General features: G+C 42.3%; 2 protein-coding genes across 3 annotated transcripts in view; one reads left to right on the top strand and one right to left on the bottom strand.

Annotated features, from left to right (window-relative positions):
* Window positions 1-647: 647 nt before the first annotated feature.
* BYSL (bystin like) lies at window positions 648-14836 on the top strand. Its single transcript, XM_089514626.1, has 7 exons — window positions 648-974; window positions 1909-2083; window positions 2714-2852; window positions 7021-7154; window positions 8737-8897; window positions 10015-10117; window positions 13907-14836. The coding sequence occupies exons 1-7, from the start codon at window positions 680-682 to the stop codon at window positions 14253-14255; spliced, it is 1356 nt and encodes a 451-aa protein (XP_089370752.1). The 5' UTR covers window positions 648-679; the 3' UTR covers window positions 14256-14836.
* Window positions 14837-20602: 5766 nt separating this feature from the next.
* Window positions 20603-25448, bottom strand: part of CCND3 (cyclin D3) — a 103472-nt gene continuing 98626 nt past the window's right edge. For both annotated transcript variants that reach the window (XM_089514625.1, XM_089514624.1), the window contains exon 5: window positions 20603-22503. In XM_089514625.1, coding sequence (XP_089370751.1) covers window positions 22333-22503 — 171 coding nt within the window. In that variant the 3' untranslated portion in view covers window positions 20603-22332. The remainder of the gene's footprint in view (window positions 22504-25448) is intronic.

Raw genomic sequence — 25448 nt, 5'->3', positions numbered from 1 at the left:
TAACATTAGTACCAAGGATGACAAGGATTCTGTATGGCGTGTTCAGCAACACCACAGCCTGTCCTAACGACATCTTCCACACTACCCTCGTATAATGCTGCTATTCCACTATTACTGCCCTGCCTCCTGTAGCATTCTGGGGTTTGTAGTTCAGTGAGGCCTTAGAGCTCTCTGGCTGAGAATCCTAAATGCCTCTCCTTAAACTACAAATCCCAGAATGCAACATGAGGCAGCCAGAGCAGTTTAAGTGGAATAGCAGCATAATAATAATAATAGTAATAATAATAATAATAATAGTGCGGTAATGGAGTACATAAGAGTCTAGAATTAGTGTAGCATGGTAATCTAGTTAGAGTCTCCAGTGGTCCCCAAACTGCCCTTTAAGAGATTTTGGACTTCAACTCCCAGAAGCCCCAGCCATGTTGGCCAATAGTCTAGGATTCTGGGAAATGAAGTCCAAAATCCCTTTAAAAGAGCACAGTTTGGAGACCACTGGGCCTAGATTGAACAACGGTCAGTTCTGCCCTCCTTTGGGCGGACATTTTAAAAGCGGCTTCGAAACTAGTCCCGTCACATCCGGGTCAAGAGGTCGGTGTGTCTATGTTTTATCTCTGCGGTGGTGCGCATGCGCATTTGCGATCCCTGCCCCCATGTGCGCGCGGCTCCTTCTGTGGCGATCATGCCGAAGGTGAAGCGAACCAAAGGCTCCGGCGCTTCCGGGTCCGCTTCGGCGGCGGCTGTGGGGAATGTTCCTTTGACCGAGCAGATCCTCCTGAGCGACTCGGTGAAGCCCGTGACGAGGGTCAAACGGCGGGGGAGAGGCGGACAACATGGCGGCGAAGGAGAGGATTTCGTGGACGAGAGGCTCTCTCGCAGGATCCTGGAGCAGGCTCGGATCCAGCAGGAGGAGCTCGAGGCCGAGCATGGCGCTGCGGCGGGAAGGGAGCAGCCCAGGAAGAGGACCACAGTCCTGGGTGAGGGCTTCAGGCGGGCGGGAGCCAAGGCCTCCCAGAACCTGGTCTCCCCCAAACTGTGCCTTTTAAGGGATTTTGGACTCCAACTCCCAGAATCCCAGTCTATTGGCCCACATGGCAGAGGCTTCTGGGAGCTGTAGTCCAAAACCCCTTTAAGAGCATAGTTTGGGGGCCACTGCAGTGTAGAGAGAGATTGTAGCCCAGTGGTCCCCAAACTGCTCTTTTTAAGGGATTTTGGACTTCAGCTCCCAGAATCCTCAGCCATGTGGGCCAATAGACTGGGATTCTGGGAGTTGGAGTCCAAAATCCCTTAAAGGGTGCACTTTGGGTACCACTGGGTCAGACTACATCTACCATCATCCTGACTCTGATCCGGACTTGCGCTCGCAGAATCCTAGACCATTTTCCAACATGGTTGAGGCTTCTGGGAGCTGAAGCCCAAAATCTCTTCAAGAGCACAGTTTGGGGACCCCTGCCCTAACTGAAAGAATAAGTGCTTCTTTCTTTCCGTTAGGTTCAAAATACATTGCAGAAATAATCCACTTTGAGACCACTTTAACTGCCCTGGCTCAGTGTTAGGGAATCCTGGGAATTGTAGTTTATTGTGGCACTAGAGCTCTCTGACAGAGAAGGCTAAAGGTCTCTCAGAACTACAATTCCCAGGATTCCCTAGCACTGAGCCAGGGCAGTTAAAGCAGTCTCAAACTGGGTGATTTCTCCAGTGTTGTGTTTTGGACCTTAGTCTGAAAGGTGCTACTGTACAAGATCTCTCTGCATACTGATTCTACAAACTAACACTGCTGTTGTGTTGGATTGCCAAATTTCCTACCTGTGGCCATTTGATCTAGAGAAAGCCAGTGTTTCTTTCCTTAACATAGAGGAAATTGCTTGCTTTGCTAAATATAGGGAGCTGCTTTTGTTCTGCCTCTTCTAGGACCTTCCTCAAAGGATGGAGATTCAGATACAGATGATGATGATGATGATGATGAGTGGCCATCACTGGAGAAAGCTGCAGCCATGGAAAAGGAAGAATGTTGTGAGGAGATGACGGTGAACCCAGAGGATGAAAAAGCCATTGAAATGTTCATGAACAAGAACCCACCACTGAGGTGAGCCTCAGAGCAGCAGATCTTTGTTTATGCATCAGTTGTTGCCATTATGGTAGAGGTGCGTTTTTAGTTATTTGTTGTTGTTGTTGTTTCTGGAATCAAGTGATCTATGAAAATGAACAGACTATTGGTACAGAAGAAGAGAGGTTTCCCCTAATTGCCTCTAGTGTATATTGACCGTTATAAGAATGCACAATACCCCCTTTCTCTTGGGAAAACCCTTATTTTTGTTATGTATCTGATACATAGCCCTCCCTTCACCACAGCACAGTAGGGGAGTTCTTCAATATTATGATTATGTTAAGTAATATTGTAAGATAAATAATCCTCATTTTTTAAAAAAACTGGTTGTCTTTTGGCATCCCAAAAGTACAAAATGGCCAAGAACTATGAGTTTGCTGGCCAGTCTCCTAGAGCAAAATAGTGCCGAAACAGAGTAAAGATGTTGCCACTTTCAGGCTTATTTATTTACACATCAGTGATTTGAACTGGAGAAGGAAAGTGACTATAGAGGCCTTCCATAGGAAAAAGCTTCATCTTCTCCAGTTAGAAAGAAGAGCTATTGATTGGTTAATGGGGGGGTGCTACACATTCCTTTGTTTCATTTTGTTTCCTTTCACTACTCATTAGGCGCACCTTGGCAGACATTATAATGGAGAAGATTACAGAGAAACAGACAGAAGTGGAGACTGTGATGTCAGAAATATCTGGTCACCCTATGCCACAACTTAACCCCCGTGTCCTAGAGGTCTACAAGGGTGTTAGAGAAGTAAGAATAACATATTTTTGTACAAACTGAAGTGTGTATGCATATATATAAGCATAGGCGCGTGTACACACCCATATACGTTATAAGGACAATCTACAGCTATCTGCTATTATTATTATATTATTATTATTTATGATATTTATACCCCACCCTTCAGCCCTAAAGGCTATCAGAGCGGCTTACAATTATTATTTTTAATTACTGTGTATACTCGACTATAAGTCGACCTCATGTATAAGTCGAGGGCAAGTTTTGGGGTCAAAATTATGGATTTTGATATGACCCATGGATAAGTCGAGGGCAAAATTTAGGGGCATATAAAAAAGCATCTAAAGGATGAAGCAAAGCAAAACAATGTCAAAGAAGCTACAAAATATCAGCAGATATAATTCTTTGTGCTCACTCTTAAGGCTAAATGGATGAGAGAGTGGCAGGGGTGGCAGTGCTTCCAGGACAGATTATACCCCTTTCACCAGGGGATAGTTCCTTCTTTTAAATAAGAGTTCAGATACAGCATTTAAATTGACCCATGGATAAGTCCACTCAGGTTTTTTGGGTCAATTCTTTGACCTAAATTTCTAGATTTATACATGAATACATACAGTAGATGGTTCGCTGCCCTCAGGCTTACAATCTAAAAGACACGACACAAAAGGAGAAGGGAATATAGAGCCAAATAACTTTAACTGTAGAACTATCCTTGTCTAAAGGTGATGCATCATTATGGTAGTTATGAGAAGAGGAACTATTGTTTTGTTTCTGTCTTACACTGCATTTTAAGATAATTTAGTATGGCTACAGATGTTCATGGATAAGAGTAATTTTTCCAGCGATGGAGAGAAGGCATCCTTGATGTATGGGTTAGACCCTGTGGCTCGCTCTAGATCAGGCAGGAAGTAGACAAAACTTTAGAGGCGTGTCCACAGGATAGGACTAACCCCCAAAGCAAGTTTCAGTTTCGTTTCTGCCTCTGCTCTGGTCAGACGCTTTCAGATCAGCTGTGCTGCTTTTCCTCCTCTATTTCTTTGTTCTCTGGATTTAACTCAAGCCTACCTTCATGTTCCTGTTCACCCTCTCCACCGCCGATTTCTGAGATTCTCCTACCACCACAACCATTACCAATACAAGGCCCTTCCATTTGGCCTCTCATCAGCTCCTCGGGTTTTTACAAAGATCATGATATCGCTGGTGGCCCATTGGAGACTACAGGGAATCCACATCCATCCTTATTTGGACGACATCTTAATTCGCTCACCATCACTCCAACAAGGCCGTCAGGATGTCCATCTGGTCCTATCTTCATTGACAAGACATGGTTTTCTGGTCAGTCGTGGGAAGAGCCACCTAGAGCTTTGCCAACATATTCTCCACCTCGGGGCGATCACTGACACCCTACACGGCAAGGTATACCTCTCACCAGAAAGAATAAACAAACTTCGTCAGACCATCAACCTCGTGTCCCGCTCTCACTCGACAAACCTTTTGCTCCTGGCGAGATTACAAGGCTTAATGATATCAACAATAGACTGCACACCCTGGGCCCGATTTCACTCAAGGCCTCTCCAGTGGTTTCTCCTTCCTCATCAAAAACACATATCCTCAAAGATCAACAAACAACTGATACTTCCTCACAGAGTCAGACACTCCCTCCTTTGGTGGACTTCTCCCAATCTCAAAACAGGTCGGCCACTCTGGCCTCCTCAAGAACTATGACAGATGCCAGTCTGCGGGGCTGGGGAGCCACACTCAACAACTCCTATACACAGGGAAGATGGTCTGTCCAAGAACAAAGCCACAACATAAATCTCCTAGAACTCAGAGCGGTGCGCCTGGCTATTCTACAATTCTCATCCCTGGTCAAAGGTCAACCAGTGTTGATTCGGACAGACAACATGTCAACAAAAGCCCACATAAATCGACAAGGAGGCACAAGATCAAAATCTCTAATGAGCGAGACAGAGCTTCTTTTCAAGTGGTCACAAACAAATCTCCTCTCGATAAGATCAGAACACATCAAGGGGACTCTAAATACGAGAGCCGACTGGCTCAGCAGACAGGACATAGACCAGTCAGAGTGGCAGCTACATCCCCAAGTCTTTCACATGATGACACACAAGCTCGGAACGCCCCTGGTAGATCTCTTCGCATCACCCATAAACAATCAACTGCCACGCTTCTTCTCTCGGTTCCTAACTCAAGGAGCGGAACAAATGGACGCTCTACATGCCCCATGGCCAGACGGGACTCTATATGCTTTCCCTCCAACGTCCATGATCAACAAATGCCTAAAAAAGGCAAGAAAAGAAAGAGCGACAATAATTCTAATAGCCCCATACTGGCCAAGAAGACCATGGTTCTCAGAGATCCTGACAATGGCTCAAGAGTCTCTCAAGCTCCCGCTTTGCCCAGACCTTCTATCCCAGGGTCAGTTTCACCATCCAGATCCAGCCTGGCTCAACCTTCACGCTTGGAGGTTGAACGCCAAAATATGATAAAAGAAGGGCTCACGTCTAAGGTGATAGACACCATCATCAATGCTAGACGGCCTTCCACCAGACGAATATACGAATATTCTTTCAGATCATTTGCCCGTTGGTGTAAGCTAAACAAACTTAATCCACTCAAGGCATCTGTGAGCTCTCTACTTTCTTACCTCCAAGAAGGACTTGATAAAGGTCTTAAGCCCAACACTCTCAAAAGACAGGTCTCTGCCATCACTTCTGCTTTTCCTCAAAAACACGCTAACAAACTGTCCAACAACTACTATGTCAGAAGGTTTCTTCGAGCAGCCACTCTCATCCGACCTCCCACAGTACACAGATACCCTAACTGGGACCTACACAAGGTACTTTCGGCTCTTACCAAAGCTCCGTTTGAACCACTAAAAGACATAGACTTAAAATTCCTTACCTGGAAGGTTCTATTCCTCACAGCCATCACCTCGGCCAAGAGAGTCTCAGAACTTGGCGCCCTGTCCATACGCAAAGAGCTCTGCGTGTTCAGAGAAGACTCTGTGTTGCTAAGACTAGATCCAACTTTTATAACCAAGATAAACTCTACATTCCACAGGTCCCAAGATATCATCCTACCTTCTTTTTGCCCTCAACCCAAAAAAGACTTGGAAAAGACCTGGCATACATTGGATGTTCGGAGGGCTCTCCGCACTTATATTAATAGAACTAAAAGGTTCCGTTTGACTGACAGCCTTTTTGTCTCATTCCACAAAAATTCCATGGGCAAAAAGGTGTCTGTTTCTACACTTTCTTGATGGATCAGGTCCTGCATATCCATGTGTTATACAGATTCTGCAAAGTCTCTTCCTGGAACTGTTTTCGCTCATTCCACACATAGTGCTTCAACCTCGGCGGCACTCTCCACTAATGCCTCTCTAGAAGAGATCTGCAGGGCAGCTACGTGGTCCTCGACATCTACCTTTGTCCGACATTACCGCCTGGACTCCTTCCAGTCATCTGAGGCGGCTTTTGGAAGAAGGGTACTACAGGCTGTAGTACCTCATTAACTCAATCTCCTTCTACCCACCCTTATTTTTGGGGAGCTATGCCATATCCCATACATCAAGAATGCCTTCTCTCCATTGCTGGAAAAATAAACATTGGCTTACCTGGTGAGATGTTTGTTTTAAGCGATGGAGACGAAGGCATCCTCCCCCTCCCTCTGATTGGTCTTGATCTCCTGGCACCCAGTTTTTGAGGTCAACCATTAGTGTTTTTTCTCGTCCCGTTGGACGTTTACAGTTTTTTGGTTACTGGGTCTTTTTCAGATGCCCTAAAATTTGGTTCTTAGTTGTTTGAGAGTTCTTAGAAACCTTCCTTCTCTAGGCTGTTACATTAACTGAAACTTGCTTTGGGGGTTAGTCCTATCCTGTGGACACGCCTCTAAAGTTTTGTTTACTTCCTGCTTGACCTAGAGCGAGCCACAGGGTCTAACCCATACATCAAGGATGCCTTCGTCTCCATCGCTTAAAACAAACATCTCACCAGGTAAGCCAATGTTTATTTTTGCTAATATATGAGGAATTCTAAATAGTGTACTTGAATGGTTATTAAAGTATTTTAATTGAAATCTTTGTAAGTGGTAGATATAAATGTTAGATCAAAGCCATTATGCCTGTTTATCTTTCACATAACCTTTAAAAATTGTTCCAAAGGTGCTGTCCAAGTACAGGAGTGGAAAACTGCCCAAAGCTTTCAAAATCATCCCAGCATTGTCCAACTGGGAGCAGATCCTCTATATCACAGAACCAGAAACATGGACTGCAGCTGCCATGTATCAGGCGACAAGGTGGGAGACACTATATTATTTACAGAAGGGACAGACACAGTGCAACATTGGAGCTACGTGTTGGTCCCCAGCTTTGTTTTTGCAGCCCATAAAATAGGCCTTCAGGCCCTTCTAAGTAACTTGCCTTAAGTTTGTAGCAATGTTCTGAAGTCTTCATGTCCTCCATCCTTCTTCCATGAGCTGCCACAATTCCGTATGTTCATATTTTTCCTGCTCTGTGGTTATTTCTCCAGCGTTAGGTTATATAGCCAAAACCAGTACTGCAGTAATATACATTTGTTTGAAATGTAGAAGTGGAAAAAATGCTACAAGGGTCTTTGTTTCAGTGTCTATTATTTCTTTGAGATCTATACAATCCTGTGTCTGGAAAATGTAATGTATAACTTAATTATAGACTAGTTCATGTTTATATTGCTAACAGTTCACTTCCTTTTAGCTTGAGATCTTGGCATTAATATGCCTGTGAGTGCACACTTGCCCATACACATATATACCCCATCTTATATCTGAGTGTGTTTCTTTTTCTCCCTTTCACCCATCTGCTATTTTTGTGGCATGTTCAACACTCCTGGAGGCCTTTTCACATTACACAGTTGTAGCACTGTGATCCCACTTTAACTGCCATGGTGGTATGTAGAATTTTCAGTCACACAGCTCTGGTACCTAACCAGACCACAAATCTCAGGATGCCATAGGATATAGTGAAGACAGTTAAAGTAGAATCATAGTTCTATAAATGTGTAATGTGAAAGGGCTTCTGATTGCTGTTGTAGGACATGAAGCTTTCCTTCTGTACAAAAAAACCAAGTTTTTTCTACTTTGTTTGGTATTTTCTGCTTATATATGCTTGCCAAAGAGTACATTCAGAGTCAGTTTAAAATGACCTTTCTAGTGTTTCCTTTTAAAACTAGAAAGGTCCAAACAGTATAGTTCTCAGATCTGTGGAATAAAACAGTGTATAGTTGGGGAAGCTGCAAGTATTAATGCATCTGATGTCCATTCCTTGTTCCTTCAAATAGAGAACTTTGGGTTCCTCTTCCTTTTTGCTGCTGACAACAGTGCAAAGTGCAGCTGACTGAAAACATAAACAATTACAAAGATTAATCTCCTCTTATAGAGAGACCTTCAGGGAAAGCTATAAGGCCATTTAATGGCTATTTTTCCACTATGGTATACTGGATGTGCATATCATAAAGAATTTAAAAGAATTATAAAAGAATCAAGAATTATCCTAAATAATTTTTGATAACTAAGGACGTTTAGTATCTGGCTTTTACTTTATTTTCTCATTGTTTTGGATTTTATTTTGTATTAATATGTATATGCAGGGGATCTGTTCTGGACCTCCCCGCGTAAGGGAAAAAAACATGGGACCTCAAGTCCTATTTGTTTCAGTGGGTGCATGCACAATGAAATAATCCCAAATCCTAGAGAATTTTAGTGTCTAAGGTCAAAACGGAAAGCATAGCTTGTATGCAGCCCTGTTTCCCTGTGTATTACATAATGTAAGGCCAAGGTATTACACTCCTCTCCTTTGCCACTGTTCTCCCATTCACCCCCGTGCCTTTGTTATTCATCTCAGAATCTTCTCATCAAATCTCAAAGAGAGGATGGCCCAGAGGTTCTACAATCTGGTCCTTCTTCCTCGAATCAGGGATGATATTGCTGAATATAAACGCCTCAACTTCCATCTCTACATGGCATTGAAGAAGGCATTATTCAAGCCTGGAGCATGGTTCAAAGGTATAGGAGACACTGAAAATTATCTGTTTTATTTCATAGTTTCTTCACAATATGGGGGAGGAAGCACATAGAGAGCTTCTTTAAAAATCTGTATTTGGTTCAGGTTTATTGTCTTATAACTTGTTAGTACTGCTATTCCTCTTCTGAGGAGTGCACTGTAGGATGCATAAGCCAGACTTGTACTGCCATTTGCACCTGAAATACAAGATATTTGCCTCTGAAGTAACTGCTTTATAATGACCCGTGGAAGAGTTATTATATTATCAGTGTGCCACTGATGGTACTGGATAACTACCTTGGCATGAGAAGGCCAATTCTTTATTCTTTATTTATTAATTAGAGTTATTTATCCTACTCTTCGGTCAAAAAGGTTCTTAGAGCAGCTTATAGAATCTCACAAGAGAGCTCCTGTCTGTAGGCAATCTTAAAGATAAGTTGCAAAAAGAAAAGGAGGGAAGAGGGGAAAAGCAAACTAGGGCACTAGTTTTTAAGTTACTAAGTTCTTACAGCTGGAAATGGATGGATTCATTTGTCCCTAGGCACCCTTCTGTGTTGTGCTACTTATTTCCTGGAACTCTGTCCAGGATTGGGTTTTCTGTCAGCCAGACTCTAGTAATGGAAATGATCATGGCTGGATGGAAAGCATGGGGGGGGGGGTATGTAGAGACTAGCAGATGCAGGGCGAAGTCAGTACCCTCCAGCCTATTTCATCTGCTTGCTTTAAAGCAGCCCCCCTTCCACTTTGTTCTGAAGATTCTGAGAGATAGTTTTGCATTTAAAGCAGTGGATCTAGTTTGATTTTTAGTGTAGACAAGTTTTCATAATCAGGTCTACAGATGGATCTGATGATAATCTCCTTGGCTGTTGTTATGTGCAGTCAAGTCAGCTTCAACTTATGGTAATCCTGTGAGTGAGAGATCTCTGAGAGTCCCTGTTAACAGCTCTGTTTAGGTCTTGCAAATTTAGTGCCATAGCTTTCTGTATAAGTAATTTTCTTTAAGATGCTGAGTGATTTTGCTGCTCTGGGTTTTTTAAACAGTTTGTATTTCTGATATTATGCTTTTGTGAAACGTATTATAAAGCCTTATATACTTCTTCCCGTTTCCTCTCTCTGCAGGTATCCTCCTTCCCTTGTGTGAGTCAGGAACATGCACACTGCGGGAAGCCATCATAGTGGGCAGCATCCTTGCCAAGTGCTCTATTCCTGTCCTTCATTCTGGGTAAGGAGAGTTAGGCTAATTTGTTGACAATCATTTTAGAATGACAAAAGTGTGTTTGTACCTTTCTCCCATGCAGTCTTATCTCCTTGAAGTTCATATTTGTTGTTAACTGCCACCAAGTTGACTTCGACTTATGGCATCCCCATGAATGAGAGACCTCCAAGTCACCCTATTATCAACAGCTATGCTCAGGTCTTGCAGACTCAGGCCCATCGTTTCTAGATTGACACTTTCCATCTGGAATTCAGTCTTCCTCTTTTCCTACTGACTTCTACCTTACCAAGCATTATTGTCTTTTCTAGTGAGTCATATCTTGTGATATGGCCAGTCTCAGTTTAGTTGTCTTGGCTTCTAGGTAGAGGTTTTATTTGTTCTTCAACCCATTTATTGGTCTTTTCAGTAGTTCACAGTATCCATAGAACTCTTCTCCACCACCACACTTCAAATGAGTTGATTTTCTGCCTGTCAGCTTTCTTCACTGCCTAGCTTCACAACCATACACAGAAATAGGAAATACAATGTCATGGAACAAGCCTAACCTTAGTATTCAATGATATATATTGACACTGCAGATATTAATAGGATTTATTTTATCGTGTCTAGTTCCTTCATAGCTGCCCTTCCAACTCCTAGTTTTCTTCTGATTTCTTGACTGCATTCTCTGTTCTGATGAATGACTGAGCCAGGTATGGAAAATCTTGAATTAATTCAGTGTCTTCATTGTCTACTTTTAAAGTGATGTAAATCATCTGTAGTCATTATTTTAGTTTTATTAATGTTCAGCTGTAAACCTGCCTTTGCACTTTCTTCCTTGATTTTCTTCAGTAATAGTTTCATCCACAGATATTGAAGTTCTTTCCTCTAGTTTTCACACGTCCTTCTTCCAAGTCTAATTCTTTTTTTATGTATGTTACACAAACACATTAAACAGATAGGGTGATAAAATGCATCCTTGCCTGATCCCCATGCCACCTGGAAACTGTTCTGTTTCTTTGTATTCAGTCTTAACAGTAGCCTCTTGTCCTGAGTACAAGTTATGCGTACAGTGTTGTGGCACACCCATTTTAAGAAGGATCCAAAGTTTTTAATGATCAGCACAGCCAGACTTTGCTAAAATATATAAAACATAGATTGATTTTCTTTTGAAATTCTTTGGTGTGATCTGTTATCCAACATACATTTGCAATATGATCCCAAGTGCTTCTTCCTTTCCTGAACCCAGCTTGGCACATGACATTTCTCACTGTGTGCATGGTAAAATTCTTTGTTGTAGAATTTTGAGCATCACTTTGCTTGCATGGGAAATTAATGCTGTGGTCCTGTAGTTATTGCAAAAGTTCCTTTGCTATCTTGGGGGAAAACTTCCTGTTCTTGTATATAATTGTTCCTGACAGAATGTTCTTTAAAGCCATGCGAGAAGCTGGGCTGAGGGTCTGCTGTGTGAATACAAACGTAGCCATAGAATTATAGAGTTGGAAGAGACCACAAGGGCCATCCAGTCCAACCCCCCTGTCATGCAGGAACTCTCAATCAAAGCATCCCCAACAGATGGCCATCCAGCCTCTGTTTAAAGACCTTTCAAGGGCACCTCCTAAATTGTCTTTAATTTTTCTGTGTTGGGGAGGGCCTGATCAATCTACTGGGGATCTAATCCAGTCCAAAGAGGTTCCACCAGGCTCCATCCCCTGAAGAAAGAGATGGGACATACTAGGATGTTGGCAGCTGAAAGTTGGACTTATTCCTGGTTCTCTTTCCTATGATGGAACTATGAGGGGGAACCAAGGACATTCTTCCAACCCCTCAGGAACTGTGTGAATGCTCCATAGTTCATTCTTGGTTCTTATTCTTCATGTGGAGAAGACAAAGGGAGAGCAAAGCTTGTTCAGTAGCTGGAGAGCTGTCACATATCTCTGGCAGGGGCATCATCTGGGGAACCACTCATATCGGGAAGCATAGACATTCCCCCAAAATGATCTGGCCTAAAGTGGAGAGCTGGCCTACAACCTTAGTTTCCTCATCCTTAGTTTATATATTCATTCCTTAGAGCCAAAGAATTCTGTTTAACAGATATTTTGCATAAAAGCCAAGATTCCTTTTCCCATAGTGAGACAGTTATCTGCATGAATTTGAGTTTGGCATAAAGTCAGCTTTCCAGTTTTAGCATTCCACACTTCTGTAGCTAGGGTTCAACCGTTTCATGGACTCTTTTCTTTTGCTCTCAGCATTATTATGTTTCTGTAATTGAAACACTGGAAAAAAATTGCTGGGCAATTATTTCCAAGCACATTGGTCTCTTCCAGAGTTCCAGCTGCAGAAAAACAGGCCCAAATTCTGTTATTGGTCCTTATCAGAGTGCACTGATTGATTCAATAGAATACTTGTATGGGTTCATTTACCACTCAACCGTTGACTCAAGAGTTTACTCTGGTTGGGATTAGCCAATATGAATCAGGCCTTGGGACAAGAAAGATGAAAACAGAATAACAATTTATACTTGTGACCTTCCAGATGTGGACTGCAACTCTTATTAGCCCTTGCCAACATAGCTGATGTTGAGGGATTATGAGAGTCTTAGTTAAAATAAATAAATAAATCTGGAGGGCCAGTGCTTGCCCATTCCTGTGGATTTCCTCTCTTTTTACACCCCTCCACCTTTCCTAGCATTATTGTCTTTTCCAGTGGGTTATTTCATCTCATGATGTGATCAAAGTGTGATAACCTCAGCTTAATCATCTTGGCTTTCAGGGAGATTTCAGGCTAGGACCCATTTGTTTGTCTTTTTGGCTGTCCATGATATCCTCAGCACTCTTCTTCAGCACCACATCACAAATGAATCGATCTCTTTCCTCACTGTGCAGCTTGTGCAACCTTACATGGTAAAAGGAAAAACAATGGCTTGTACAATTCTAATTTTTGTGTTCAGTTGAATATCTTTACATTTTATGATCTTTTCTAATACTTTCATAGCTGCCCTCCCTATTCCTAGTCATCTTATTTCTTGACTGCAGTCCCCATTCTGATCAATGTTTAATCCATTTTAATTGCATTTGTGTAAATCTTTTAAATTAATGTTTAATTGCTTTTGTTTTATCAATTTTTCAAAACTGTATTTGATTTTAACATTGTGAGCTGCCTTGGGTCCCATACAGGGAGAAAGGCAGCAAATAAATAAATAAATAAATAAATGGCATACTGCCTCGGAGTGCAATCTTGAGCACGCTTCCTGCCAAAAGCATGGGAGCATAGTCAGCAAGGGAATTTGGCAAGTCTAACTATTGCTGTTTGTACACTCTGGGCATCAGCTACTGCAGTACCTTGCCCTGCCTTTTGGTAAATTACCACACTGCACTCTTATAGTGCTGCTGTTCCACTTTCTGTTCTGGCTGCCTCCTGTTGCATTCTGGGATTGGCAGTTTAGGGAGCGGCATTTAGAATTCTCAGCGAGAGAGCTCTTAGGCCTTACTGAACTGCAAATCCCAGAATGCAACAGGAGGCAGCCAGAGCAGTAAAAGTGGAATAGCGGCACTATAAGAATGCAATGTGGTCATCTACTTGGTCTGTGCCTATTGCACTTCTGGCTTCCTGCCTAAGTCTACCCATTGTTAAAAAAAGAAGGCTTTCAACAGAATCTTTAATTCTGCAGGATTAAATCATCCTTGAATGATTCTTTCTCTCCCAACTCTGCCATCTTGGGAACATTGTAACTTCATTTTGCTAGCTGGAAGGCCACTCAATGATGCAGACCTGTAGGAGAACCTCACTTGATTCTTCTTGCTCTCACTCCCACAGGGCCGCAATGCTAAAGATTGCTGAGATGGAGTACAGTGGCGCCAACAGCATCTTTCTTCGTCTGCTGATTGACAAAAAGTATGCTTTACCTTTCCGGGTGGTGGATGCCCTGGTCTTTCACTTCTTATCCTTCCGGACAGATAAGCGCACCTTGCCTGTCCTGTGGCACCAGTGTCTCTTGACCTTTGCTCAGCGTTACAAAGAGGATCTGTCATTAGAGCAGAAAGAAGCCCTTTTGGAATTGCTCAAGTTCCACAGCCATACCCAGATCTCTCCAGAGATCCGCAGGGAACTAGTGAACTCCAAGTGTCGGGATGTGGAGGTAATGCAACCAGCAGCAATGGAGTGAATATATTATAGAAACGTGGACTCCATGTATTGGACACTACACGTGCTGTTGTTTTGTTTGGGATGGAACTTGTTACATTAAAGGCAGCAGCTGCTTTGGTCTTGAGGCTCCATCACAATGTAATGGGATATGTGCCCTTTCCAGTACAAGACAGGCAAGGAGTAAAAGCATTTACAATAGTTTCCTTTACCTAGACATGCATTCATGGTAATATAGGTCTTTTGTAAAAGATGGAATCTGTCACATGATGGTAAAATTGCTTCAGAGTGGAGTTGTACAGTCTTAAGAGACCTGCTGCCAGAAGGTTTGCTGCGATCACTAGTTGTCTCTTGAAAATACTGGAGAATGCACATTATTAATAAACAGCAGTAAAGTAAACTCTTGGGCTGCATATTAGTGGGGTAAATACTCAATACTGGATCAATATGAGGGGCAGAAAACCTGCAAATATACAGAAGGCAGTAATCACTTTGTGGCTTTGAGATAGATCTTGGTAATTTTACTGAAAGCTTTGAAGTAATGCATTGGAAATCCATTACTTTGAGGGATAACGATGGCACAACTCCTTTTTTTTTTTTTTTTTTTAAATAACAACCAATAACATCAACGGGTAGCATTTTGCTTCCTATTCCTGTACCATTTTTGGAGGTATTACTTGGGGCTGTAAAAGTGAAGGTCCATAATAGCCTGATCAAGGTCTAAAAGTTCCCATAATGTCCAAAATAACATTTGGGTTCCTCAAGATCTGTTCTCAGAAAATAAATGTGTGCAAGTCTTAGATTCTTAGGGCTTATACCCTATGGCTGAAAGCATTGGCTGCAGGAACATTCCTGTCTGCTGCAGAGCTGAGGTATTTGGAACTGGTTTTGCCCATCTTGCATGTTCTCACAATGTTTGGAGGTGGTAAAATTTCTCAGCCCTGGCTGTAGAATGGTCCTTCAGCCTCTCCAATGCACAGTGAATCCATGCCCCTGGTCAGAGCTCTAGTGCACCCAGTGTCATTCCGCCTTAATGGGACTGGAGGGGTGGGCAGATATCCTGACATCCCCAAACCAGTTCCTTTCCTTCTACCTTAGAGGGTCCTGTTCAGAGTACTTCTCCATTTTTGCAGACTCGTAAGAGAGCTATTTTGATTTAAATGTTGTAGCTCTTCCACTGCATCTCCAAGTGAAGGAAGTTTTGTTTTTATTTCTGTTTATCGCAACTATTATAGGCAAAGGAGCTCAGCTGCAGGTGGCACTGTTTGCCTTCCTGTTTCTGTATGTGTTTTTGTCCTTCCTCACCTCAAGATATCTCATGCGCTTCAGTTACTCTTCACTGGTCTGTGACAAAATATGAAATCGAATAATTACTTGGTCTATTGTCAGATTAAAACTTAGCTAAGATTTAATTGATGGTGTCTGCACACATTTGCATGTGAATCCAAAACAGTCTTTTTTTAAGGGGAGAGGAACTGTATGCATCATTTTAGAGGAGATACTCTCTTCTCCTTGTGAAAAGAAGAATGATGCTTGGTTCCCATGGAAATAGAAAATAATTGCTGTCCAGATAATCAAGTCTTTAAAACTTATGAAACAAGGAAGAAGGCTGAAGTCCTATAGGCCTGTTACAGACTGCAAAAATAAAGCTGCTTCGGGTCTCTTTGGAGGTATGCTATTTAAATGATGCATGGGTCCTAAGAGTCTGGAGGTCGCGCCAAAGCCACACTCCATTCCTAAGCACTGGAGTGCAGCTTTGGTGCAGCTTCCGGATTCTTAGGATGCATGCATCATTTAAACAGCATACCTCCAAAGAGACCCGAAGCAGCTTTATTTTGGCAGTCTGTAACAGGCCATAGTCACTGGGATCTGTAGCATGGTGCAGGCCTCCCTCCACCAGCAAAGCGAGAGATCTGCCTTCCCAAACTACCTCTTCACTGATGCCAAAATCTCCATTACCATTGCTATGCTTATGCATACCCTCTGGTGGCAGCACTGGAGGAAAGAGGGCACGTAAGGACCAGATCTGAGAAGGCTTTGGTTGCACTGGTTGCAAAGGCCTCTTCTTCCCCAACATGGCCTCAGAATAGGGGAAACCAGGCCAGCCTTGGAGTTGGCATGCAGCATTTATTTTCCCTTTCTCCCCCTTCCTTGTTTTTGATCTTCTGGTATGACCTGGCAAATCCTCCACACCATCTCTGTAAAATTTGCTCAGCCTGTGTTGCAACCACTACAAATGCAAACTACTTTCCCCTCTTTGCCTTTTCCTCTCTCTCTTTGCCAAAGTAGTCTGTAAATCAAGCTACAGCTCAAGCCACAAGAATGTTGAGGATTTCCCTGTTTTCTAGAAATGGCTGATGGTGATGTGTTCTAATATACTGTTTGTTGTACTTGCTTCTTCCCGTGGCATATTTCCCTCCCTAGAAGCCGGCAGTCTGTTAACTTTAATCAAAGCATGTGAGGCTGTCAAACAGGAATCCTTGATTATTGGTATTTCCTGTGTGCTGGTGCACCCCTAGGGCAGCATTAATACACTTTGCATTATGAGGTCCTCCTAGTCTCCACATTCAGCACCCAGAATTCATTATTTTCATGTGAACTGCAGACCACCTCAGTGCTGTGCCTGCAGCAGCTGGGAAAGGAAGAGTAATTGTTCTGAACAGGTTTTAGCTCTAGGGAAGATTTGGTTGAGTGTTCCTCAGAGTGCCAGGTTTGTTTGTGCTGGGAGATGTCCCAGAGGACAGCCACTTGCTAGAGTACAGATTATGAACAATTTGCACATCTCTCATCTATCTATTTGGCAGCATTTAGTTGAACCAGTCACAGGCAAAAGCTGTTAGCTCCATGCTGAGCTGGTAAATTAGCCTGCCAAGGCAACCTAGAGTGCTAAAGTGGATGGAGATTTCACTTGCTAGTGTCTTAAGAGCAAGCTGTTAAAATTGAAGCTCAGGGCACACAGAGAGAGAACTAAAGCCAAGCCAGCAACAGCAGGCCAGTATGCCTGGTGGGGTGGCTTTGAATAGACTGTGATGCAATATGTTGGGTCACAGGCAGACAGTGTCAGTGTAGGTTGTAATCTTGGCTTTCCACCTATGTTGTTTCCATCATAATCCTATTAGAAGCAGCTGTATGGGTGAACTATTCTTGTGAACATGATAGCGTAAGAACCATGATAAATCAGATTTAAGGCTGGTCTAGTCCAGCACTGTGTTCACAGTTCCCAACCAACCAAGTTGCCCATAGGACATAATGGCAAGTGAACCTTCCATTTTATAATCTTAAGTAATGCATATGGCCATATAAAGTACGCTTATGGCGAGACTATTAAGATTCTAATGTCTGAAGTTATTATCCCTTTCAAGTAATTTCTGATTTATGGTGATTCGTAAGGTAAAACTCTCACAGGGTTTCTTAGAGTTGTTCAAAGAGTGTTTGTTGTTGCCTACCTCGGAGGCTTCAAGAGTGTGACTTGCAGAAGGTCACCTAGCGGTTTTCTATCACTGAGTGGGTATCTGAACTCCAGTCTCCTGGAGTCATACTCCAGTGCTCAAACCACTACATCATGCTGGCTGACGTTTGAAATTTACCTAGCTTTTTATATTTTTGTGTGTAGATTCACAAGTAAATGTGCTTCTAAATTTTTCATGGATGTTTAAAAGTAGATGGGAGTGAAAGCAATGATTTTTCTGAAAACAACAGTTTACAGGGATTACATTCAAGCTTTACTTTAGCCAATTTTCAGTCTGCAAAAACTTGTTAAAAGCAACTGAGATCCTGCAGCATCAGATGTAGTTACCGTGATAGAGCTGCCATCATAACTATGGTCCAAAACACACTGCAGGAATAATCCAGTTTGAAACTAATTTAATTGCCCTGGCTCAGTGCTAAAGAATCCTGGAAATTGTAGTTTATTGTGGCACCAGAGCTTTCTGACACAAAACTATGGCTCCCAGAATTCCCTAGCATTGAGCCAGGACAGTTAAAGCAGTCTCAAACTGGATTATTTCTGCAGTGTGTTTTGGACCTCCATCTCTGGACCTGACCACCCCTGAAGCCTACCATACAAACCTGGCTCCTCAGTCAATGTAGGGTTTTCTCCCAGCAGCAAGGCAATTTGGGGCTAGAAGCATTTCAGCTCACCATACCCCACTTCCTAGGGTTTGGGAAAAACTCAGGTAGCAGACTTATATGGTAGGTTTGGGGGAACATTTTTTTTCATTGCACTGGAGCAAGACCATAAATGTAAATCCCCAAAAGTTATGGGTTTCTAAGTCTCTTACAATTTTGGAACTATTGAACAGGCTGGCAGCTGGAATTTAAAATCAGGTAATTAAGTCCTACCTCCCCAATTGCCCTTCTGTTCTACCCTAATCTTGCTTGTACACTTGTTTCCAATATGCTGGTGCCAGATTTGAAAAATATATCCTTAGTCCTTTTGACAGTTCTGTTAAAAACTGAAGGGGCACACACTCAGGAATGTTTTGAGACTTTTCATCTGAGATTTGCATAGAATAACAGAGTTGAAAGATACCACAAAGGCCATTCTGCCCTGCAAGAATACACAATCAAAGCAGTCCCAAAGATGGTCATCCAATCTCTTTTTAAGAACAAGACTCCACCACTCTCTGAGGAAGCATGTTCCACTGTCAAACTGTTTTTCAGGGAGTTCTTCCTAATGTTGAGGTAGAATTTCTAGTTTGTAGCCATTGCTCCATGTTCTAATCTGTACAGCAGCAGAAAACAAGTTTGCTCTACCCTCAATATGACATCCCCTAAAATATTTAAACATGGCTATCATGTCACTCCTTAATCTTCCCTTCCTTAGGCCCTGCTCCCTAAGCTATTCCTTAGGGCATAGTTTCCAAACTTTTCACCATTTTGATAGCCATGTTTAAATCCACCTCTGGTTTCTAACTGGTAGATGTGGTTTCTAACGGGTTCAGCTTCAGCTTGCCAATATCCATCTTGAATTATGATGCCCCAGACTGATCACAGTATTCCAGGTCAGATCTGACTGAAGCAGAACAGAATGGTACCATTACTTCCCTCAATCTAGACGCTATATTTCTATGGATGCAGCCTAGAATCACATTGGATTTTCTAGCTGCCTCATCACACTGCTGCCTCATGTTGAACTTGTGGTCTTCTAGGACTCCTAGATCCTTTTCACATGTATTGTTGTCAAGCCAGGTGTCCCCCTTCCTCTATCTGGACACTTCATTTTTTCCTGTCTAAGTGTAGTAGCTTACATTTCTCCCTGTTGAAATTCATTTTGTTAGTTTTGGTTGAAATTCATTTTGTTAGTTTTGGCCTACATTTCTAATAAGGTCATTTTGAATTCAGCTCCTGTCCTCTGGGGACAGCCCCCCCACCTCTAATTTGGTGTCATCTAAAAATCTGATAAACATGCTCTCAATTCCATCACCCAAGCAGTGTTTCCAATTTCCAGGGAATTCCACGGAATCCGTGGAATTTAATTAATTTATTTCCGGGGATTTTGACTAAATAATAATAAATATTGGGGAATTCCGGAGATTATCTTCGATGCTTGTTGACAACAATGCACCCAAGTCATTGCCAAATATTACAACTAGCACTGGGCTCAGGACAGAACCCTGTGGCACTCCACTGGTCTCCTCTCTAGGATGAAGAGGAGGTGAACAGTTGCAAAGCTTGAAAGAATTACATGTTGGGCCTACATCTCCCAAAATTCTCCAACCAGCATAGCTACTGGCCTGGGGATTCTTGTCCTGACATTGGACTCTTATCAGGAATATATGTTATGCATCAGAGCAACCAAATGTTGGGGCAATGCCATCTGTTTCAGAGCAATCCATAGTTTATCATCATACTAACTGACATTTCATTCAGCACTGCTATTTTCTGTCTGAATTGATATACACAGTAGACAGAATACTGGCTTTGATATGGCAGTGTACAGAAGTTACTTTCTAGAACTAATCACTGGACAAGCTGTCATACCTGAGAAGTATTCAAAAACACTGGTTGTCCTGAAACTGCCATGAGTGAATTTCCATAAATTAAATCCTCAGAAGGCAGAAAGTGGGAAGAACTGTTTTATTCTCAAATAAAAAGCAGGATTCATCAGAGCAGCCTTTCTCAACCTTTTTTTACCCAGAAGGAACCCTTGAATTAATGTTCAGATCTCAGGGAACTCTATGCATAACAGGTATTATATCTACAGCTCAAAAAAAAAAAAAAAACTTTCCCCAATCACAATAACGTACAGAACTAGTCATTTCTTGTGGAGCTGGATTCCAGGGAAAGAAAGATGGAGAAATGAAAATTCTAGATCCATTTGGTTCTTGTACACTACAGTTCCACTTCTAGTGAAGGAAGGACAGAATGTGACAGTTTTTAAAAATCCTTTATTGCAATATTATAAAATATCAAGAGTTTTCAGAACAATCAGATTTAAAGTGATGATGAATAATATGGACAAACTTTCTTTAAAGCTCTAATATATGGATACAGATACAAGTGGATCTATAAAATGCATTCCCCTTATTTCCAAACTTCCATGAAATTCTAAAGGATACCAACTTCCCATTTATCAGATGTGCTGGTAGCACTTTATGACTAAACTGGCTTAAGCACAATGAGGGGAAAGAAAAGGCAAAAAAGCACCTTTTTCTTGCAGGCAAATGTAATGGTCTCCAGTGGTGTTCTAGGTAGCATCAGTCCATGTTTTTTTCCAACTGGAGCACTGAAGACGGTAATACCATTAGCATTCAAAATGGACGGTTTATTCCCATCACTACTGTTCACTCATACCTGATAATTCTCAAAAGTGATTTCTTATAAAAGCAGCATTAAGAAAACAAACCCTTTTTTTCCTGAACAAACAAGAATATAACTCTCAACTCCAGTGCAGTCTGCAGCTCATCATATTGTAAACTCTTTTGGGGAAAGAAATTAATCTTTTACCCCGTTATAAAAGCAGGCAATCCAATAGCTTTGATTTCCTCCCACTTCTCCATCCATCCTTTGCATGTAGCTCTCCTGCCTCTTTTCTGTCTCTCTTTTTGGCAGTGAAGACACAGAGGGATCTGTACATACAAGTATAGCAGCACTTTTTGGGTGTACTCTGAATGTGGAATGACCTTGATACTGACTGATCTGTCAAACTAAGCAACCCAGAGGTATGAAGGAGAATAAGGACGAACATTAAGGCACTAGTTTTAGACATCAAGAAGAGATAGTCCATGATAACAAACACTACCAAGCCTCTTCCCTCACTCTGCAATTTTATAATACTTAGTCCGCACAATAAATAAAGTTGCTCAGGGGTTCTGGGGAAGTAACCGGGTACAAACAGAATTTATCCCTTCAGCCCACTGTGATGAGGAGATTGCTCCCCCTGTCCCCAGTCTTTCCCTATGGCAAGCAGCACTTTACAAGCACCATTACAAAGCTAGCCCAAACCCACTTGTTTCCACTGAAAGGCTAAAAGAATTGTGCTACTATTAACCTTTGAACCTACGATTAACCTTCAAAGGAGAACTAAGACTTCCTTAGTATTGAGCAAAGCTGGAAAAGGAAGCCAGCATGTCACTTGGTCTTTTTTTTTTAACCAGTTGCAAAGCAGTTTCAGCCAAGGAGGTCTCAGGTGAATGTTTCAAATGTCTTCACAGAAGGTGAAGGTGAGTTGTTTAGGTAACAAAAGTGCGTTATATTTCTTGACATGCATGCAACAGGCATGCGGAAACAGGACAACACAGTGATCGATAGCGCCCCACCAACAAAGCAAACCCAAACTGAAGAATGGTTGGAACAAAGGCTCTGAACTTGCCTTTCCTTCCCAATCCCAATGATGTTCCAACCATTCCAAAGAAAATCAGGTTAGCAAGACAGAAATAGCCCTATTTGCAAGATGCCTTTTCCTGTCGGAGCCACCCCCCCCCCCAGTTCCTCTTAAGACCCAATTTTATCACAGCCTTATTACAAAGATGATGTCCACCAGGGAAATCCTCTCCTGCTTCCTTTGTTCTTCAGAGATCAATGCAGAGAGGCAGAGTATTTCAGGCATCCTCAGGTTCTACTTGCTGGGAGCTGGGTGGGTCACAGGGAAGGCTTGGTCACAGGTTGATGTCGGTGACATCCGTAGGAGTGCTGGTGAGGCTGACTTCCTGGCTGTCAGGGTAAGCGGCATTCTTGGAGTCACTGTATTCTTGCTGGGGCTGGGAGCTCTGCTTCAGATTCTCGGCCAAGGCAGCCTCGATCTGCTCCTGACAAGCTTTCAAGCAGTCCTGGGAAAGAGGCAAAAATACCAAAGAAAAGATTTTTTTAAAAAAAACCTGGTTCCTTTCTACTTTTTATTTTTCATCGAAAGGTTTTGCCTATTTTCAGCAGAGTATTAAGTGAGCATCTTCAAACATTTGAAATAAGTTGGAAAAGTTACTATGCTGGCCTACAGCTCGCAGAACCTTCAACCAACATACCAGTGGCTGGAGAGGATCTGGGAGTTCTAATCCAGAAAAATAACATTTCCAAGCTTTGATATTTGTAGCATTCATGCTGCTGAAGAAATGCAGACCTTTTAGTTGCAATAAGCAAGACAAAGCAGTTTTCCCTTTACAGTGTGGACCCCTAGCCTACTGGATAAGGCTTCAAAGGCTGCACCTGCACTGCAGAAATAATCCAGGCTGACACCACTTTAATTGTCATGGTTCAGTGCTATGGAATTCTGGGAACTTTGTTGTAGTGCCAGAGCTCTCTGACAGAGAAGGCTCAATATCTCACAAAACTAAAATTTCAAGAACTCCATAGCACAGAGCCAAGGCAGTTAAAGTGGTGTCAACCAAGATTATTTCTGCAATATGAATGGAATCAAAGTTCTGGCTACAAGGATCTCCCTCCCTCCACCATCTGCTCTGGAGTCATTCTGAGCACATGCTAGGAATCCACTGTTGGCAATGTTGCTGACAAAGCTGCCTCCATAGTGGGCTCTGAGCATGTGCAAGGCACAGGCACATTCATTACATTACCAAGCCCAAAAACAGCTGAAAAGGGGCTCCAGGAAGAGCAAACTGCTGTCTGAGCATGTGCAAGCTGGTGGAAAAGAAAGGTATTGCTTTTGTCCAAGAGCTCCATATATAGCTAAAACTTGCACACCCCCCCAAGAGAAGGAGAATCAGACTTTGCAGTTCCTTCCATATAAAGTAAGTTTTAAACCCCCCTCCCCAAATCACAGAGTAAAAAATTTAAAAAGGGACAGGATGATTATTCCATAAATGCTTCTAAACCAATAAAGATATATTTTTTCCACTTTTGTTTCTTGTGGCTGCTCAGTAACAATAAACAGCCAGCAGGTTTCTGTTCTGATTGTCGAGTGAGAGACAGAAAGGGTGGAGAGAAGAGAGCTGAAGATAGACAATAAAAGTATGTTCCGCTGTGGCTACTGGTTCCTCCTCCCTTTCTGCTGCATTGTCTTCTATGAACTGAAGTTGTTTAATGGTGTGCATTTTTTTTCAAATAGGAAGGACATGGAAAAGTATTGTTTTTAAAAAGAATGTGGCACTAGAAAAAGTGTGCTTATGCAACCTGGTCATTAATATGCCAAACAAAGCTATATACAAAGTTAAAAGGGGACTTGCATTGATATTTTGCATTTTCATCTTAATAATTTGCATCTGTAATTATGCATTTTCGACTTTTCCCAAATATTTCATGTTTTCCTTGACACCCCCCCTCCATTTTCTATGGGTTCAAAATTTCTAGGAATGTTACCCACAACATGTTGCAGTTGTTGGTGGCTGAGATGGTCCTACATATATCAGAGCTATAAAACTCTAAGCCACACCAAAGAAGAATGCTTCAGCATTGATCGTGAAGACTCTGCAGTTGGAAGGCCTCAAAATATTATGTTGATAACCACCTGTATCAGCTATGCTATAGAACTGGCTTGTTGGCAGACTGGTTGGTACACCAAGACATAGTCCGCACTGCAGAAAAAATCCAGTTTGACAGCACTTTAACTGCCATGGCTTGGTGCTATGGAATTCTGGGAAATGTAGTTTGTTGGGCAGAGCTCTAGTGCCACAACAAGCTTTACTTCTCAGAATTTCATAGTGCTGAGCCATAGCAGTTATAGTGGTGTCAAACTGGATTATCTCCGCAATGCAGATGAAGGCATAATCCCTGTTCTGTCTCGAGAGTTTGATACAAGATTCTAACATTCTATGTGCTTGCACCTCAATGCACCCTGAGATTGATAATAGATACATAGTTGATATAGTATCTGATTAAAATTTTAAAAATCAAGGTAGCCTGCCTAAGTGACGATGGGGACTTTAATGTAATTTTAAGTGTTTTAATTAAGTCTGCCTGCTTGCATATAATAAGTGGTGGATGTGGCTCCTACCCACCAGTCCACACGGCAGCAGTTCATCCTTTTAGGCGAGCCGTTTTAAAGTTGATGTAAGGAACCTTTGGCTCTCCAGTCTTAGACTACAGCTCCCACAGTCCCCCACCATGAAGGGGAAGGAATACCACAAACATATACCACGCTATCTACTCTTCCAGTGAGACAATATGCAAACTATTACGATAACACTAGAAAATCTTCAGTAACGAGTTTTCCTTCTTCTCTCATCTCAGTGTGAACTAGGTGAACCTGAACTAAATCTGAACTGGGTGGATTCCTCAGAGCCCAGCTCTTTAGAAAACAGTACTGTACTGCCAATGTAATGATCTTGATGCAAGGGGAAAGCTTGACCTTAAATTTGGGAGGAATTGCATGCAGCAATGGCTTGCTTTAGGGAGATGAAGAAACCCCTGTAGTTCCGCAGTGAGTCACAGTGGTGAGACCTGGCAGAAGCCATAACTTGTTGCATCCCTTTTCTCTAAAGGCCATGGGTCACCCTCTTGTCCCAGCTTAACATGAAGTGACATTTCATGTTGCAGAGCTTCAGATGGACCCTGAACAGAAGCCTTGAGACTGGCTCTGTTTTCAAAAATCCTGTCATATGCGCATGAACAATCTTGCAAAGAATCCACATGTAGTTCTTAGAAATGACAAAGGATGTGGCAAGTAAAAATAGCAACACCCAACGCTCCTTCCCCAAGACGGTTCCAGTAACTGTAGCTTCTAAAACCTTTTCTCTACAGCCACAAGGGCCCCAATGACGGCCATTCTTTAATTCTGGTCCACCTTGCAAACATATAGGAGGGGAAAAGGAAGGAAAAGCTACAA

This window comes from Sceloporus occidentalis, unplaced genomic scaffold (genome assembly GCF_023333645.1).
Source record: "Sceloporus occidentalis isolate IW3139 unplaced genomic scaffold, rSceOcc1.0.p SCAF_3, whole genome shotgun sequence".
Taxonomy (NCBI): domain Eukaryota; kingdom Metazoa; phylum Chordata; class Lepidosauria; order Squamata; family Phrynosomatidae; genus Sceloporus; species Sceloporus occidentalis.
This window is presented reverse-complemented; position numbering and strand designations above follow the sequence as displayed.